A 19,350-nucleotide genomic window follows, 5' to 3' on the forward strand; every position below is an offset into this window, starting at 1 on the left:
TATCACTGTTAACCAACTTTAAAAAAGAACAAGTAAATAGATTTCTCTGTACTACAGTGGTATCTTTTACAAATAAGACAAAGAAAATGATCATTCTCTTCTGAAAACTTAGGTTGACTGTTGAGCTACTTATGATTTATTAGCCACAAAAAAGGAACAAAGTATGCTTGGGAAAACTATTTTATGATTTTGAAAATAATATAAGTACTACTTGCAGTTTAAAATAATAAATTTGGAGAGGGCATTGCTAAGTATGAAGACTGAAGCAAGAGGATCATGGATTCACTTGGGTTACAAAAGCAAAATAAAATTACCTTCCTTTATGCAAAAACTGCTTTGCATCAGAGAGAAGACTCATGATTGATAGGTCTATAAAAATATAATCCAGAATAGTATTTTCAAAATATTACAAAGACCTTGTTTACAAATGGCTAATTGCATTGGAGCAGAAAACTGAATTTTTTTTTTTTTTTTGGCCAGTCCTGGGCCTTGGACTCAGGGCCTGAGCACTGTCCCTGGCTTCTTCCCGCTCAAGGCTAGCACTCCGCCACTTGAGCCACAGCGCCGCTTCTGGCCGTTTTCTGTATATGTGGTGCTGGGGAATCGAACCTAGGGCCTCGTGTATCCGAGGCAGGCATTCTTGCCACTAGGCTATATCCCCAGCCCAGAAAACTGAATTTTGATTGGAGCCACTTTCCATTTATAACACATCTCCATATGTATTGACCAGACAGCATTTTATGTTTTCTTCAAATTTTTATTATCAAACTGATGTACAGAGAGGTTACAGTTTCATATGTTAGGCATTGGATATATTCCTTGTACTGTTTGTTACATGTCTTAAAAGTTTGCCTTGAGGTAGAAAAAGACCTGTTTTCAGACAGAGAATTACTGAGTTAAAAATATTTTTTTCTTAATTTTAGAAAATATATTGAATCATTCAGAAGACATCCCAAAATATATGAGGATACAATGAAGGAAACAATGGAATAAATAATATATGAGGTAATATGGAGTAGAAAAAGTTTTGATATGTTACAAAATAAATTTTCCTCAGGACCAAAAAGCAAGACTTACTTTAAAGTGTGTGCTTTCACCCAGTGCAAATACACATATGTACACTTCATATTTACAATTGTTTTGCTACATATATACTTATATGATTAATGAAGTCAAGTAACCTATCATATCTAAAATTTTAGCATTCAATATGACATTATTAAATATAGTCCTTATGTGTAACTTTCCATCTTGAGACTTATACACGTTACATAACTGGAAGTTTTTACTTCTTGGAGATATTGGTATATACAATTTATAATAATTGTTATTACTGTTGTAATTAGGAAACATCATAACTCTTACCTATGTGTACACACATATTTACACATACACTTTCACACATATGTAAATGTATATACACACATTCAAAATGAGAATTTTGCTTTCTTTTCTATTTCAAAAAAACCAGAAACAAAAACAAAACATTTTAACTACATTTATTTATTAATGGAACAGATTTCTCATTTCCTCAACTATTTCACGGATAAATGGAGAATGCCTTCATGAAGAGAGAAAATGATGAGAAATTCTACAGCACTAACAGAATTTATTCTTCTTGGATTGACAGACGACCCACAGTGGCAAATTGTGCTTTTCCTATTTCTCCTCTTCACATACATGCTCAGTGTGGTGGGGAACCTGACTATCATCATCCTTACCCTCTCAGATCCCCATCTGCAGACCCCCATGTATTTCTTCCTTCGCAGCTTCTCATTCCTAGAAATAGCATTCACATCTACCTGCATTCCTAGATTTCTTGTCACCATCACAACAGGAGATAGAAGCATTTCCTACAATGGCTGTGTAGCTCAACTCTTCTTTTTCATCTTCTTGGGAGTCACAGAATTTTATCTTCTCACTGCCATGTCCTATGATCGCTATGTGGCCATCTGCAAACCCCTCCATTACACAACCATCATGAGCAGCAAGGTTTGCATACTTCTGGTCTTTAGTTGCTGGCTGGCAGGATTTCTGATCATTTTCCCCCCAGTTATGCTTTTGTTGCAGTTAGATTTTTGTGCTTCTAATATAATTGATCACTTTATCTGTGACTCTTCTCCAATTCTGCAGCTTTCTTGTAGTAACACTCATTTTCTGGAAGTCATGGCATTCCTTTTAGCTGTGGTAACACTCATGGTCACCTTGACACTAGTGATTCTCTCTTATGCAAATATCATCCGTACAATTCTGAGAATACCTTCTACAAGCCAAAGGAAGAAAGCCTTTTCCACTTGCTCCTCCCATATGATTGTTGTGTCCCTCTCTTATGGCAGCTGCATCTTCATGTACATTAAGCCTTCAGCAAGGGAGAGGGTGACTTTGAGCAAAGGAGTAGCTGTGCTTAACACCTCTGTGGCTCCTCTCCTGAACCCCTTCATCTATACACTACGCAATCAGCAAGTGAAGCAAGCCTTCAAAAGGATGGTCCACAGGATGGTCTTTTCTTCAAGTAAAGGAATGGGATGATGTGAATTGTGGAGCCCCAGAGACAGAGCTGAAGAAAAACTACATAAATCATTTGTAAACATCTCTTTTTCTTCCTTCAGTTACCTTAATATATGTATTAACTACACTAACTTACATAAGATGCGTAAAACCATTTTTACCTTTTACAGAAATCCCTAATCTCTGTTTCTCATATCTGGACAAATCACGTCTTCTTTCATTAGATTGCTTTAAATTGTTTTGTTGAAATATTAGGAAACTAATTTTTTAAGACAAATGGTTATTGTAATTTATGTTTTTACAGCTTCTGTATCCTTTGTACTGAGATGAAGAAAACATTGACAAAGAGCAGAGAGTGGTGCTTTATTGACACTGAATAGTCCATCTTGTAATTCATGTTATCTAATTCATTCTTGCCTTCATTCTCCCTGGCTTATAAGTCCACAACACACTTTACCTTTCCATTGACAGCTGAGAAGTGAGATAGAATTTCCCTAAATTAATTTTATTGTTTAGCATTATTATTCTCTACTGTTTATATAAGTGCATTTTAATTAAAGTTAAAAGCACATTAAAAGTATGGCATTCATAGGAATCTGATCTTAGAAATCATACCGAATATTTGAATAAAAAACGACAATGAAAACAAAAGCAATCAACTAGCTGCATGCTGTAACCATCCCTGCAAATCTCGCTTCTCAGGAGCCTGTAAATTGAGCATTGTAACCCCATGAATTCAGCTCAGGTAGATGTTGTGACCATATGAATTTATAAAACATAGCAATATGTCCCATCATATTGGTGCAGGAAAAGAAAACAGTGACTTGGGCTTGAGAAATTAATCCTGCAGATGCAGCTCCAGAAAGTCAGGTGCAAATGGAGAATGACTAAGTCTTAGCTCTGAGAGTGGTGAACCCGCCACACACAAGCTCCATGTCTCCCTGAGATGTGTCAGGGCATAAATAACTCAGGACCTAGTTCAAACAAAGAGAAATGAACATAAAACCCATAGAAAGTACATCACTTATGTCACTATGGGGGCACAGATAACATTTGGTATTAGCAGAAGAGTCAAGAGATTCTAAATTTCCTGGATTAAATGGCATTCTCTTCTGTGTTGGCCAAGTTATTTAATTCCAGAGGAGTAATTGTTTCTTGAATGTTTCATGTATAAGGCCATGATAATTTAGAGAGATAGCCCTGCCAGCAATCTTGGTGTTTCACATGTGCTTATTTAATACTTTTTTAAAGAGGCATCAATGTTCTTAATAGCATGTAATTTTGCAATTCTGAGATTGCCTGCATATTTCTAGTTTACTTGGTTGCTCCCCTCCACATCACATGGTCCAATGACTTGCTCATTGAGTCTGTTTGCATCACTATGTGCCATGGGTAATTCTGTGGGCAAGCTAAAAAGTTAATGAATACTTGGGAAGCAAAAGGCACAGAGATTGGCAGAACCATTCTTCCCAGTGAGAGCAGTTGCATTGCTTGAAGATCCTTTTTGGCAAGAACACCAAGAACTCAGGTTCTACGAACTGTAGGAGTACTTAGACTGCAGGTGCTTCCCACAGGCTGTGGAGTCTATTGCGAGGCAGATGTTGAGAATGAATCACCTAGGGAATAAGCATCTCTCAGGGAATCTTGGGACACCCAGCTCTGGTCTCCAGTCCCGCTGAGAATTGTTCTCCAGAGGTGCTGATAGAGAAGGAGAGGTTTTGATTTGAGCAAGCTGCAGCTCCTCCTGGTAAGAGCTGAGGAAGCAATGAAGTGTTCTGGGTTCAGCAACTCCAAACCAACCTGGTGAAAGCAGATTCAGGTACTATATAGGAATTCAGTCATGAGATACAGAGAAGCCACATTTTGAGAATTCCAACTGTGAGTCTCTATTAGAGAACCAGTGACTGTGGTGGAATCGTGTTACCCCAAATCTTGCAGCCTAGAATACACTTAATCCTGTTATGACATTGAGCCATGAGGATCAAAGAGTAAAGAAAGACCAGAAAACCAGTCTCAACAAACCAGATCAATTCTAATGAAGAGAGATTCCATGGTGACCTGAGTAGGGTCAGAGGATAGGAGGCATGGTGCAAAATGGTGACTGATCTCTTCAGGGCCTAAATAGGGTCATGGTCACAGGGAGCTCGAGAATCTCCAGAGTTAATGGCACAGGACTGGCAGGTCCAGTGACCTATTTATTGCCCAAGTCCCTCTCCTTGCCTAGGAATTCAGGCATACCCATCACCTGGGGGTGGGACTTCACCTCCATACACCAAGAAGACATGATGGTGCCAGTTAAATTCATTTCCCAATTATCCACTATGTTGCCAACATGGCACCAGTTAGATCTGTTATCCTTATTTCAAAGGCAGGGAGTCCTAGGGTAGGCTGGCAGAGCTCTCATGTTCCAGGAGCTGTTGGCTAGTTATGGGGGACAGGCAGCCAGCTAGAAATTGCACAAGCCTGGGGGCATCAAAACAAGGAACAGTCCTAGCTCATAAAGTACAGACAGTTTGCTATAGTCATTGAGAATGAGACAATCACTAGGGGTTTGAGGAAATAGAGGGACTTTGAAGTAGGATGTTGAGATATTAAAGTTAGGAGTTGAGGCAGCATAGGATATGGTGGTTGGTGGCCTCACTTTCATGCTTCAGCAAGTCCCAGGGCCTGAGGAGCAGTGCAGAAGCAGCAACAGCAACAACAACAAGTCTGTCTGGCAGAGTCACTCACACCTAGGAGCCATCTGTTGGTTCTGGGATTTACTCCTAGGTGGTGAGGAGAGAACTCTGAAACAGACACTGTGCTCAAGTGACATCTCCCAGGCCCCTGTCTCCCCAAGATGACAAACTTTCAGAAAGAGTCTGAAAGAGGTGAGATCCACAGACAGCACTGTCTCTTGGTTCTCTCTGTGCAATAGCAGGTCAGATATTACTGTGATGTTTGAATCCTCCACTGTATGCAATAGAAGGATTTAGAGGGTTGCACATGTGCTGACAAAGGGACACAAATGGAGGAGGGCCTGTGTGGTAAAGCATATACATAAATCTCCATGCAAAAGCACAAGAAATATGCAAACCAAGGCAATGGGAGACTTCTAAAGAACACCCACAGCAAAAGACACTCTGTAAAGATGCCAGGCACTGGTGGCTCACACTTGTAATCCTGCTACTCAGAAAGCTGAGATAGGAGGATAATGGTTCAAAGCCAACCTGGGCAGAAATGTTCATGAGACTCTTATCTCCAGCTAACCAGCAAAAAGGAAGATGTGGAGCTATGGCTCAAGTGGTAGAACACTGGCCTTGAGCAGAAAAGCTGAGGGACAACGTCCAATCCTTGAGTTAAAGACCTAGACTTGGCCTCTCTCAAAACAACAAAAAAGCATTTCATTTAAAAAATGTAGAAGAAACAACAAACAGGAAAAAAAATCTGAAAATACTTTAATTGAGCCTAGAGATCTTGCAATGGAACACAAGCTATAATAGTGTGTAAAAGTTTAAAAAGGGGTATTCGTGGATTATCAATATATTATCCTACATGACTTAAGAACTTATTATTGTCATTGACACTATTAAATTCTTTTTTCATTTATTTCAGTTCATTTTAATAAAGACTACCTTTTTATTTAAAATTTTATTGTAAAGGTGATATAGAGATTTGTTACAATTATGTAAGTCAGATAATGAGTACACTGCCTTTTGAGTAGTGTCACCCCTTCCTCATTTACTCCCAGTTTTTCCCCTTGTGACCCACCTTCCTGGCAAATCATAGGCTGATAACATATCTTAGCTGTGGTAAACAATGCTTTAATGAACATGGTTGTGCTGGCGGATTTAGTGCTGCATAGCTTGTGGTCATTAGATAGATGGTCAGTTGTGGAATTTCTGGGTCATAGGGAAGTTCTACAATTAGTCTTTTGAGGAACCTCCATACTGCTTTCCTGAGTGGATGAACAAGTTTATATTCCCACCAACAGTTTAGTTGCATTCCCTTTTGGCCACATCCCTGCCAGCATCTCTTATTCTTAGTTTTCTTGATAATGGCCATTCTAACTGGAGTGAGGCAGAATCTCCGTGTTATTTTGCTTTGCAATTCTTGTGTAGCCAGAGGTGTTGAACATCCCTTCGTGTGTCTATTGGCCATTCTCATTTCTTCTTCAGAGACATTTCTCTTTAAATCTTTAGCCCACTTATTAATTGGGTTGTTGCTTCTTTGAGGATTTATTTTGGGGAGGTTTAATTTTTTGAGTTCAAAGTATTTTTGAGATATGAGGTACTGGTCTGATGCAAAGCTCTTTATCTTGCTAGCTATGTCCTTTGTCATACAGAAACTCTTCAGTTTGATGCAATCCCATTTATCCAGCCTTTCTTTGATGTGATTCTTTCTTTGTTGTGATTCTGGATCTTTACTTAGGAACTTTAACCTGTATCAAGGAACTCTAGTGTTTCCCCTATCCCTATAATATTTTCAGGGTAACTGACCTTACATTGAGGTCTTTGATCCATTTGGAATTGATTCTAGTGCAGACTGATTTATGAGGATATAAATTCAGTTTTCTGCACCTGTACAGCTAATTCTGCCAGGATATTTGGTTGTAGAGGCTGTCTTCCTTCAAGCCTGTGTTTTTGGCTCTTTTTTTTTTTAATCAATTATTAGGTGGCTATAGGTCTGTGGATTCATTTCTGCATCTTCCATTATATTCCATTGGTCCTCAGACCTATCCTTTTGCCAGTAGGAAAAAAAAAAAGCGGTGATACAGCTTTGTGATACAGTTTGAAGCATGGTGTTGATATTCCTCAAGCCATGTTCTTCCTGCTGAGGATTTTTTGCTACCAAGGGTCTTCTGTTATCCATATGAATTTTTGGATTGTTTCTTCTATAACATTGAAGAATACTGTTGGGATATTGATGGGTATTGCATTGAATTTGTAGATAGCCTTTGGCAGCATTGCCATTTTTTTAAGATGTTAATCCTTCCAATGTAGGATCATGGAGGTTTTTCCATTTCCTTCAATCTTCTTTAATTTCCTTTTTCAGGTTTTTAAAAGTTTTCGTCATAGATATTCTTCACGTCTTTGGTTAATTGCTAAGTATTTTTTTTTTCTCTCGAGGCTATTTACAAAAGGAGTTACTTAACTAACTTCACTCGTGTTCTTCTCATTGTTGGCATACAGAAAAGTTAAGTTTATACCCTGCTAGTTTGCCAATTTTTTGATTAGCTCAAGTAACTTGGGAGAGGACTCTATGGAGTTCTTTCTGTAGGATCATGTTATCTGCAAAGAGGGATAGTTTTACTTCTTCTTTCCCTATTTGGATCCCTTGTATGTTTTTGTCTTGCCATATTGCTCTAGTTAGGAATTCCGGTACTATATATGGAAGAGGACTGGAAAGAGCGGACATCCTTGTCTCACTCATGATTTTAGAGGAAATGGTTTTTAACTTTTCACCATTAAGTATAATACTGTAGTTTTGTCATCTACAGCCTTTATTATATTGAGGAATGTTACATGGATTCTTAACTTCTCTAGAGCTTTTATCATAAAGGGATGTTGAATCTTTTCAAGTGTTTTTTTCTGCATCTATTGGGTGGTTTTTGTCCTTGCTCTTGTTGATGTATTGAATGCCATTGACATTACATTAACATATGTCAATTAATGTGATTCAACCAGATTTGCATCCCTGGAATGAAAACCATTTGATCATAGTATATTTCTTTCTTTCTTTCTTTCTTTCTTTCTTTCTTTCTTTCTTTCTTTCTTTCTTTCTTTCTTTCTTTCTTTCTTTCTTTCTTCTTTCTTCCCTTCCCTCCCTCCCTCCCTCCCTCCCTTCCTTCCTTTCTTTCATTCTTTCTTTCGTTCTCTATCTCTGTCTCTCTCTCTTTCTTTCTTCCTCTTTTTGTAAGGGGTTGAATTCAATTGGCTAGAATTTATTGAGAAGTTTTGCATGGATCTTCATCAAATCGATGGGTGTATGGTTCTCTTTCATTGATGTGTCCCTATCTGGTTTTGGGATGAGGGTTATGCTAGCTTCATAGAATGAATTTGGTAGTAATCTTACACTTTCAATTTCATTCAGGAGTTTGATGAGAGTTGGAGTGAGTTTTCCTTTGAAGGCCTTCCTTATAGAATTTTCTGTGTGCTAAAACAAGTAGGACGCGTCTGTTATCTGCCACCTAGAATCTCTTCAGTATGCTAGGGTAGGGATGGCACTGCAGCTTATCTGTAATCAGTAGCCTTCCAGGATATGTGCGGGCTAGCTCCTGAGATCTTTCTCTTAGCTCAGCCTGAAATTGCCCTCAGCTTTTACCATCTGATGAGGGCTTTTTTCAGTGTGAGTTTAGAGACTTTGGGGTTTGAAATTTCAAGGTCCTTGGCTAGCAGTGAGCTGGCATGCAATGTATGGAATGCTGGGCTCACCCTTGCTCACTGCTGAGGGGCAGGACTGCCTCTAACTGGGCAAAGCTGCCTCCCTCTGGTCTGGCCTTTTGTTTGTCACCAGATAAGGGTAGTGTATGAGTATCAGACTGCTTTACCCTTTTCAAAAGTGGGGCCTTTTCATCCAGGGGCTCCAGCAGTCTCCTTGCCACTTTCAGGGTTCTTCTCTGGTACGGGGAGGGGCTCCCTTCCAGATGCTGATCTCTGGGAGGGATGGAGGATGTCTTTTGTGGGTTACTCACATTTCCCATTGGTGTTTAGGACCCTCCACGATGTGACCAGTTATCTCTGAGTTTGACTCTGGCAGGATGGGCTGTGGGTTCTCATTCTTAGGGTTTAAATTCACAGCTGAAGGTATGTGGAAAGCCCGAGGGCTCGGTTTCCACTGCCGCTGCAAGCTGGTGCTTAATTCTGTCTTCTTATTTGGGTCGTTTATGATTTTCTTCTTTGGTATATATCTCTGTATAATTATAGCTTACTTGGTGTGACTCTTTAAATGTGAAAAGCCTGATGGGACCCTAAAATTCTGCTTCCTCAGATTATCTTAGTTGGTTTCCTGTTCTCCTTCCACAATCTTCTCTGAACTCCACCAACACTAGCAAATTCTTAAAACGTGCTAAACAGCAGTAAAGCATTCACTCTCCAATGGGTTTCCTTATAAAATACATATGAAAATATTAAATTAAATATTAATTTGTTTAATGACAGTTTGGCATATCTATTTATATTCTATCAGTCTTTATGACATCTTTACAATCTATTAACAAATATCTATACAGAAACATATTTTGTCAAAAACTTTAGAAGCACATGACTAATGGTCACTGGTAACATACATAATTGGTAAAAAGTATAATTGGAGCTGGAGGTTAGTTGACTCATGCCTATAATACCAGCTACTTGGGAGACTGAAATCTGAGAATTACGGTTCTATACCAGCCCCATCAAAAAAAATCAGTGAGCCTTATTCTAATAACCACCAAAAAACTGGAAGTAGTGCTGTGCAGGAAGTGCTAGAGCATCATCCTTGAATGAAAATACTGAGGGGACAGTGCTCAGAATCTGAGTGTAAGCCCTAGTAGCAGCACACAAAAAACTGTTCTTAGATATGTATGTTTTTAGTACTGGATTGATAGTTCTCATCAAATATTCAGACCCGCTTGAACTCTGTGGAATTGGCCTTGGGTAGAAACAGGAAATTTGTACATGATGTGAAAATCGTGATTAGTTGTATACATTTTTTTTTCCTCAAATTTTTATTATCAAACTGACGTACAGAGAGGTTACAGTATCATACGTTGGGCATTGGATACATTTCTTGTACTGTTTGTTGCCTTGTCCCTCATGCCCCCCTCCCTCCCCCCCTTTCCCTCCCCCCCAGTTGTTCAGTTCACTTACAGCAAACAGTTTTACAAGTATTGGTTTTGTAGTTATTTCTCTTTTTTTACCCTGTGTCTCTCGAATTTGGTATTCCCTTTGAATTTCCTACTTCCAATACCAGTAAACACGGTTTCCAATATACTCAGATAAGATTACAGAGATAGTGTAGATACAAACATAGGAAGGTGATACAAAACATCATCAATAATAGAAACTACACATACACATAGGACGTTGAAAGTAGTTATAACTGTGATATATCACTTGTTTCCATATCATGGAGTTCATTTCACTTAGCATCATCTTATGTGTTTCTAAGAGTATAGCTATTGGGCCTTGTGATGCTCTGCTATGGACTCAGGGCCTGAGCACTGTCCCTGGCTTCTTCCCGCTCAAGGCTAGCACTCTGCCACTTGAGCCACAGCGCCGCTTCTGGCCGTTTTCTGCATATGTGGTGCTGGGGAATCGAACCTAGGGCCTCGTGTATCCGAGGCAGGCACTCTTGCCACTAGGCTATATCCCCAGCCCCTAGTTGTATACTTTTGATGTATTTTCCATATAATTTTTTAAACAATTTGTACTTCCATAAAAGCGTAACATAGGGCTGGGAATATGGCTTAGTGGTAGAGTGCTTGCTCAGCATGCATGAAGCTCTGGATTCAATTCCTCAGTACCCCATAAATAAAAAAGTCCTGAAATGGTGCTGTGGCTCAACAGGTAGAGTGTTAGCCTTGAGCAAAAAGAAGCCAGGGACAGTGCTCAGGCACTGAGTTTAAGACTCAGGATTGGCAAAAAAAGAAGCATAATATAGGTGTATGAACATGCAACAATCTTTGTAATTAAACGCAATCATGTTTATGGTATGTTAATCAAGTTTTTTATTTTGTCATTAATAAATTTATATGATATGCACTGAATTTAAGATATGGAATATGTTTGCTTTGCTCTATTTATCACTAAACACTCCATATTTCTCATTCTTATTGGAATAATTTTGTGATTTCTAAAGAAATTGAAAAACAATTTTAAATTTTTACTAGAAATTATCAAGCATCCTAAGGGAAATAATTCTAATTCCCATTTTGATAAAAGTCAATATAGTTTATGGGGCCCCTAAATGAAACAGCAACCAAATGGAAGTCTTACTGTAACAATTAAGAGGTGATTTAAAATATCTTTTTGGGTTAAAAGAGTTATCAAATGACATTACTTACATTCAATTTAGAGAAGAAAATCTGACTTATGCATATATTTTGACACATTTTTGTAAGAATAAACCTATGGCATATTTTTTGCCATAGAAAAAAAAGGAAACCTCAAGTAGTTCTAAAACATTAAAATGAATGCTTATTTTCCCCTGAAGTAGATAATTCACCTTGTTTATAGTTGTCTTCTATTGCTGTTTGCAGGGCTTAAAATAATATTCAACTTTTAAAATTCACGTTGTAAAAACGAAAGTGCAAATATTTTCGAATTCTAATTTTAGACCTTTACAATCCAGTCTGTTCTAAATTAACTACTAATTTGGAATCATGTTTAGCACTTGATATCTTGAGAATACCCATCTTCATGGTAACTTTTGTTTTTAAATTCAATGAATCCCCATGAGCAAACTGTAAATAGAACAAATAAGTTATAGTTAGAAGGAATAATGTTGTATCTGCCCAGAAGAGCCAATTGTTATGACCATCAGCTACAAAAATATGTCACATTGTTCTTCATTTCAACGGTCACTTGTTTCAAATGTCAAGATAATACTTCTTTAAGAGGCATAGGTAGGCTAACTTGGGGCCTTAGAACCGTCTATATATTTGGATTCATGTATATAAATAGTTTGATGCTTGAACATGTAAACATTGTGGGGTATTTCTTGGAATTATTCTTTAAAAAAATCAATACTTTGGATATTTGCTTACAAATGTATGATAGCAGAGGGAAAATTAATTGTTAAACCCTGGAAAAATTCCAGAGACCTATGTTCAACAAATTAATAATGTATATCTAAGAAAATGACTTTGACTAAATCAGTCATATATATCACAGAATCACTATTTTTAAGGTATTATTTGAGATATAGAAATTTTGCATTAGTAGTATATACTTGTATTTTTGTGAAGTTATTTCTATGACAAAGTTATATACAAATAAAATAACCAAGATAATTTCAATGAATTGTATAAGTGAAAAAATTTCAACTACTGCAAACTAATAGCTTCATGTGATCCTCTGTCTCTGTTATTGTATGAACATTTTGTGATTTAGAGGATAGTAGGATTTTTTTCATGGTCTTCTCTAGATAACAGGTCATGATAATTTGTACTACATGCAGTAGCTGCAAACAATGAAATCATTTTTGTAAAACAGGCCTACTCTTTACATTTTAGATTTTTACAATATGAGTTTCACAGACAATGACTATTAGCACCAATCCTATTAAGGCAAAAAGTCACAAAGCTATACACCATCTGGCTGTAGAAATGAGTTGAGAATGTGAGAATTTTTCTCTTCTAGAAGTTTTGTATAAAAATGTTTGTGCAAGTTCAATCAACTCTGAAGACAGCTGATTAATCCTTTAAAAATGTTATTCATTTTAATATAATGACACCTATAAAGAAGATAGAAAACAATGGAAAATGTGCAGATTCAATTAAATTGTTTGGATACTCAAAATTTTTGAGAAATTAGTCTAGAGACCAGCATATCAAAACTTTAACTTTATTTTATTTTATTGCAAAGGTGATGTACAGAGGGGTTGCAGTTATATAAGTAAGGTCACAACTACATTTCTTTTTGAACTGTTACCACTCCCTTTTTTTCTCCCTCAGTACCCCTCCCCCCAAGTTGTAAAGTTCGTTTCCAACATAGTGTCTAGTGAATACCACTGTTAACCAACTTTAAAAAAGAACAAGTAAATACATTTTTGTGTGGTACAAACAGTGCTATCCTTTCCAAAACAAAGAAGTAAAGAAAATAATCAGTCTCTCCTGAAAGCTCAGCTTGACTACTGAACTATTTATCATTTATTAGCCACAACAAAAAAACAAAATATGCTTGGGAAAACTATCTTATAATTTTGAAAATAATACAAGTAGGAGTACTTGAAGTTTACAAAAGTAAAATTTGTGAGGGCATTGCAAAACATGATGACTGAAGCAAGAGGAACATGGGTTCACATGAATTACATAGGGAGGCCATTTCAAAAGCAAAATAAAATTAACTTCTTTCATGTAAAAACTGCTTTGTATCAGAGAGAAGAGTCAAGATAGATTGGTCAATAAAATGTATTCCAGGATAGTATTTTCAAAATATTACAAAGACCTTGCTTACAAATGACTAATAGTATTAGAGCAGAAACATTGGATTTCTACTGGAGCCAGCTCCCATTTATAATACATCTCCATATGTAATGACTGGATAACATGACTTTGAAACAGTGCGTTTTCTTTTTAAGTTATAAAAATTTGTCTTGCAGCAGAGAAAAGACCTGATTTAAGACAGAAATTTTTTAAAAAACTAAGAAAACATCAAAACAATTAACTATCCCCAGTATTACATGAAGAGTGAGCTCTCAAGTGGTTTGTTTGAAAAAAATTTAATTACAGAGTTAAAAGATAATTTTTCTTAATTTAAGGAAATATATTGAGTCATTCAGAAGACATCCCAAAATATATGAGAATATAGTGAAGGAAAAAATGTAATAAATAATATATGAGGTAATGTGAAGTAGAAAAATTTTTGATATGTTACAAAATAAATTTTCCTCAGAACCAAAAAGCAAGACATTTAAAGTCTGTGTGTTTCACCCAGTGTAAATATACATATGTACACTTCATATTTACAATTATGTTTCGCTATATATATGTATATATACTTATGTGATTAATGAAGTCAAGTAACCTATCATATCTAAAATTTTAGCATACAATATGACATTATTAACTGTGGTCCTTGTGATTCACATTCTATCTTGAAACTTATACATATTACATAACTGGAAGTTTTTACTTTTTGGAGACATTGGCATATACAATTTTAAATAATGATTATTGCTATTATAATTAGGCAACATTATGTCTGTTACTTACATGTATACATATATTTACATATGCACTCACAGAAACATATATATGTGAAAACACACATATACAAAATGACAGTTTTGTTTTCTTTTCTATGTCAAACCAGAAAGAGAAAAGCAAAATTTCAACTACATTTCTTTATTAATGTAACACATTACTCATTTCCTCACTATTTCACAGATAAATGGAGAATGACTTCATGAAGAAAGAAAATGATGAGAAATTCTACAGCACTAACAGAATTTATTCTTCTTGGATTCACAGACGACCCACAGTGGCAAATTGTGCTTTTCCTATTTCTCCTCTTCACATACATGCTCAGTGTGGTGGGGAACCTGACTATCATCATCCTTACCCTCTCAGATCCCCATCTGCAGACCCCCATGTATTTCTTCCTTCGCAGCTTCTCATTCCTAGAAATAGCATTCACATCTACCTGTATTCCAAGGTTTTTTGTCACCATAACAACAGGAGACAGAAGCATTTCCTACAATGGCTGTGTAGCTCAACTCTTCTTTCTCATCTTCTTGGGAGTCACAGAATTTAATCTTCTCACTGCCATGTCCTATGATCGCTATGTGGCCATCTGCAAACCCCTCCATTACACAACCATCATGAGCAGCAAGGTTTGCATACTTCTGGTCTTTAGTTGCTGGCTGGCAGGATTTCTGATCATTTTCCCCCCAGTTATGCTTTTGTTGCAGTTAGATTTTTGTGCTTCTAATATAATTGATCACTTTATCTGTGACTCTTCTCCAATTCTGCAGCTTTCTTGTAGTAACACTCATTTTCTGGAACTCATGGCATTCCTTATAGCTGTGGTAACACTCTTGGTCACCTTGACACTAGTGATTCTCTCTTATGCAAATATCATCCGTACAATTCTGAGAATACCTTCTACAAGCCAAAGGAAGAAAGCCTTTTCCACTTGCTCCTCCCATATGATTGTTGTGTCCCTCTCTTATGGCAGCTGCATCTTCATGTACATTAAGCCTTCAGCAAGGGAGAGGGTGACTTTGAGCAAAGGAGTAGCTGTGCTCAACACCTCTGTGGCTCCTCTCCTGAACCCCTTCATCTACACACTACGCAATCAGCAAGTGAAGCAAGCCTTCAAGAGGATGGTCCACAGGATGGTCTTTTCTTCAAGTAAAGGAATGGGATGATGTGAATTGTGGAGCCCCAGAGACATGGGTGATGAAAAACTACATAAATCATTTGTAAACATGTCTTTTTCTTCCTTCAGTTAGGTATGTTTGTAAAGCATCAATCCTTCTTTTTCTAATTACCTTAATATATGTATTAACTACACTAACTTATATAAGATTTAGACCATTTTTACCTTTTACAGAAATCCCTAATCTCTGCTTTTCATATCAGGACAAATCATGTGTTCTTTCATTAAATAGTTTGCTTAAAATTCTGTAGTTGAAATATTTTATTTCTGTCCACCATATTTATAGGAAACAATAATTTGGGAGACAAATTGTTGTTATAATTTATGTTTTTACAGCTTTTGTATCCTTTGTACTGAGATGAAGAAAACACTGACAAACACTGAGTGGTGCTTTATTGACACTGAATAGTCCATCTTGAAATTCGTGTTATCTAATTCACTCTTGCCTTCATTCTCCCTGATTTGTAAGTCCACCATACACCTTACCTTTCCATTGACAGCTGAGAAGCAAGCAGAATTTCCCTAAATTAATTTTACTGTTAGGCATTGCTACTATTCTCTACTGTTTATATGAGAGCATTTGAAGTTATTAACACATCAAAAGTATGGCACTTGTGGGATTCTGATCATAGAAATTGCACTGAATGTTTGAAAACGTAAAAGAACAATGACAACAAAAGCAATTAGCTAGCTGCATGCTGTAACTATCCCTGCAAGTCTCCCTTCTCAGGAGGTTGTAACCTGAAGATCAATGTTCAATGCCAGGCAGGAAAGGAAAGCCTGTGTGATTCTAATCTTTAATCAAGCACCAAAAATCCTGGAAGTGGCACTTGGGCTCAAGAGGTACAGTTCTATTGTGGGATTCTGATCATAGAAATTGCACTGAATGTTTGAGTAAAAGAACGATGACAACAAAAGCAATTAGCTAGCTGCATGCTGTAACTATCCCTGCAAGTCTCCCTTCTCAGGAGGTTGTAACCTGAAGATCAATGTTCAATGCCAGGCAGGAAAGGAAAGCCTGTGTGATTCTAATCTTTAATCAAGCACCAAAAATCCTGGAAGTGGCACTTGGGCTCAAGAGGTACAGTTCTAGCCTTGAGCACCAACAGCCCTGAATTCAAACCCCAATGCCTGGCATCACAAAATACAAATGTAACTAACCAATTAACCAAACAACCAAACAAGTGACCAGGAAGAGCCTCAATAAAGAAAGAGGATTTTTTCTTAGACATATCTAAAATAGAAAGTCTATATGGCAGCTCTAAAAAAAGGGGGATAAAATGTTACCACATGCTGATTAAGGAGTTTTAAAGAGAAGTTTTTATTGTTGAGGGATGGCATTGATTTCTATGGATAAGCAAAGCATCCTAAAAAATCCAGACATGAAAATAAAAACACAATACTTGAAATAAGAAACAATACTTGTATCAATTCTTTAGAAAACAAAGCAAATCAAAGTTAAAACCTGTTCAATCAGGAAAATGTGGTACATATACACAATGGAATTTTATGCCTTTATCAGAAAGAATGACATTGTCCCATTTGTAAGGAAATGGAAGGACTTGGAAAAAATTATACTAAGTGAAGTGAGCCAGACCCAAAGAAACATGGACTCTATGGTCTCCCTTACTGGGAATAATGAGTACAGGTTTAGGCAAGTCATAGCAGAGCATCACAAGGCCCAATAGCTATACCCTTATGAACACCTAAGATGATGCTAAGTGAAATGAACTCCATGTTATGGAAACGATTGTTATATCACAGTTGTAACTACTTTCAACATCCCATGTGTATCTGTAGCTTCTATTACTGATGATGTTCTTGTATCACCTTCCTGTGGTTGTACCTACACTATCTCTGTAATCTTATCTGAGTATATTGGAAACTGTGTATACTGGTATTGGAACTAGGAAATTGAAAGGGAATACCAAAATTGAGAGACACAGGGTAAAAAAGACAAACAACTACAAAAGCAATACTTGCAAAACTGTTTGGTGTAAGTGAACTGAACACCTCAGGGGGGGAAAGGGAAAGGGGGAGGGGGGAGGGGGGGTGTGAGGGACGAGGTAACAAACAGTACAAGAAATGTATCCAATGCCTAACATATGAAACTGTAACCTCTCTCTGTACATCAGTTTGATAATAAAAATTTGAAAACAAAAAACCTGCCCAAAAATGTCTGGAGAGAGAAGTGATAATTTACAAAGCAAATTGTAGTAATAGTACAAATGGGAAGTCAAAATTATGAGAGTTGTATATATTTTTTGGATTACTTTAACATGCATTTTACTGAACACATGTTCTACTAAGACCTTTGGTAAGCAACCCTTAACAAAAATGTTCTCTTTAACTAAAAACACATATTCATCAGTAGAGATACCTTAAAAATTAAATTGCCAGTACACAGTTTGAAAAATGCTCTTGCACTGAAAAATATAACCACATGAATCCAGCTCAGGTGTTGTGACCATATAAATTTATAAAATATAGCAATATGCCCCATCATATTGGTGCATGAAAAGCAAACAGTGACTCGGGCTTGGAAATTTAGCACTGGAGACACAGCATCAGAAAGTGAGGTGCACCATGAGGAATGCTTAATGGAGAATGACTAAATCTTAGCTCTGAGAGTGGTGAACCTGCCACACACAAGCTCCACAGGTCTCCCTGAGATAAATGGCAGGGCAGAAATAACTCAGGACCTAGTTCAAATAAGACAGTGGCTTGCCCCAAAGACAAAGGAACATAAAACACATAGAAAGTGCATCACTTATATCATAGTATATCTGAGATTAGCAGAAGAGTCAAGAGACTCTAAATTCTCTGGATTAAATGACATTCTCTTCTGTGTTGGCCAAGATATTTAATTCCAGAGGAGTAATTGCTTCATGAATGTTACATTTATAAGGCCATGGTAATTTAGAGAGCCCCACAAGTAATCTTGGTGTTTTACGTGTGCTTATTTAATACATTTTTTTTTAAGGAATCAGTGATCTCAATAACATGCAATTCTGAGATTGCCTGCATGTTTCTAGTTCTAGTTTCCAAGATTGCTCCTCTCCAAAGCATTTGCTCACTGAGTCTGATTGCATCACTATTTTCATCTATGCAGCCATGGGTAAGCTCAAAAGTTAACTAATACTTGAGAAGCAAAGGGCACAATGGTCTCATCATTCTTCCTAGTGAGAGCAGTTGCATTATTGAGGATCCTTTTTGACAAGGACACTGAGAACTCAGGATCCAGGAGCTGTAGGATTGCATAGACTGCAAGTGCTCCCTAGGGGCTGTGGGAATCTATTGCCAGGCAGCTACTGAGACTGAGTCACCAAGGGTAATAATCATTGCTTAGAGAATTCTGGGAAACCCAGTTCTGGTCACCAGTCTCTGGCAACTGGTGACCAGAGATGCTGGTTGAGAGGGAGAGAGTTTGATTTGTGCAAACTGAAAGCTACAGGTAAGCGTTCAGAAAGCAGTGAAAGGATCTGGGTTTAGCAACCCCAAACCGACCTGGTGTGAGCAGTTTCATTGCCTGGGCATCATTTCAGTGACAAAGCAGGGAGTCCTGGGCTAGGCTGGCAGAGCTCTTAGGGTCTAGCAGCTGCTGGCTAGTTATGGGAGACAGAGTAGGCAGCTAGCTAGAAATGGATACTGCACTCGCCTGGGGCATCAAAACGAGGAACAGTCATAGCTCAAGGAGTGCGGATCTCCCTCCATAGTCTTTGATAATGAGACAGTCACTAGGGGGTGAAGGAGAAGGAGGGACTTTGAAGTAGGAGAG

The 19,350-nt window shown here is 37.4% G+C and overlaps 2 protein-coding genes across 2 annotated transcripts; both read left to right on the forward strand.

Moving 5' to 3' along the window:
- Positions 1-1,557: 1,557 nt before the first annotated feature.
- On the forward strand, positions 1,558-2,529 carry LOC125348282 (olfactory receptor 6C75). Its single transcript, XM_048341389.1, has one exon. The coding sequence runs from the start codon at positions 1,579-1,581 to the stop codon at positions 2,527-2,529; it is 951 nt and encodes a 316-aa protein (XP_048197346.1). The 5' UTR covers positions 1,558-1,578.
- Positions 2,530-14,589: 12,060 nt separating this feature from the next.
- LOC125348290 (olfactory receptor 6C75-like) lies at positions 14,590-15,561 on the forward strand. The gene is given in 1 exon segment (XM_048341400.1): positions 14,590-15,561. A coding segment is annotated over 1 exon segment (972 nt).
- Positions 15,562-19,350: the final 3,789 nt, after the last annotated feature.

Source organism: Perognathus longimembris, chromosome 1 (genome assembly GCF_023159225.1).
Source record: "Perognathus longimembris pacificus isolate PPM17 chromosome 1, ASM2315922v1, whole genome shotgun sequence".
In the NCBI taxonomy this organism is placed as follows: domain Eukaryota; kingdom Metazoa; phylum Chordata; class Mammalia; order Rodentia; family Heteromyidae; genus Perognathus; species Perognathus longimembris.

What these genes read in the sequence shown, in the direction of transcription:
- LOC125348282 (XM_048341389.1), top strand. Translation starts at nt 1,579, where the DNA reads ATGATGAGAAATTCTACAGCACTAACAGAATTTATTCTTCTTGGATTG.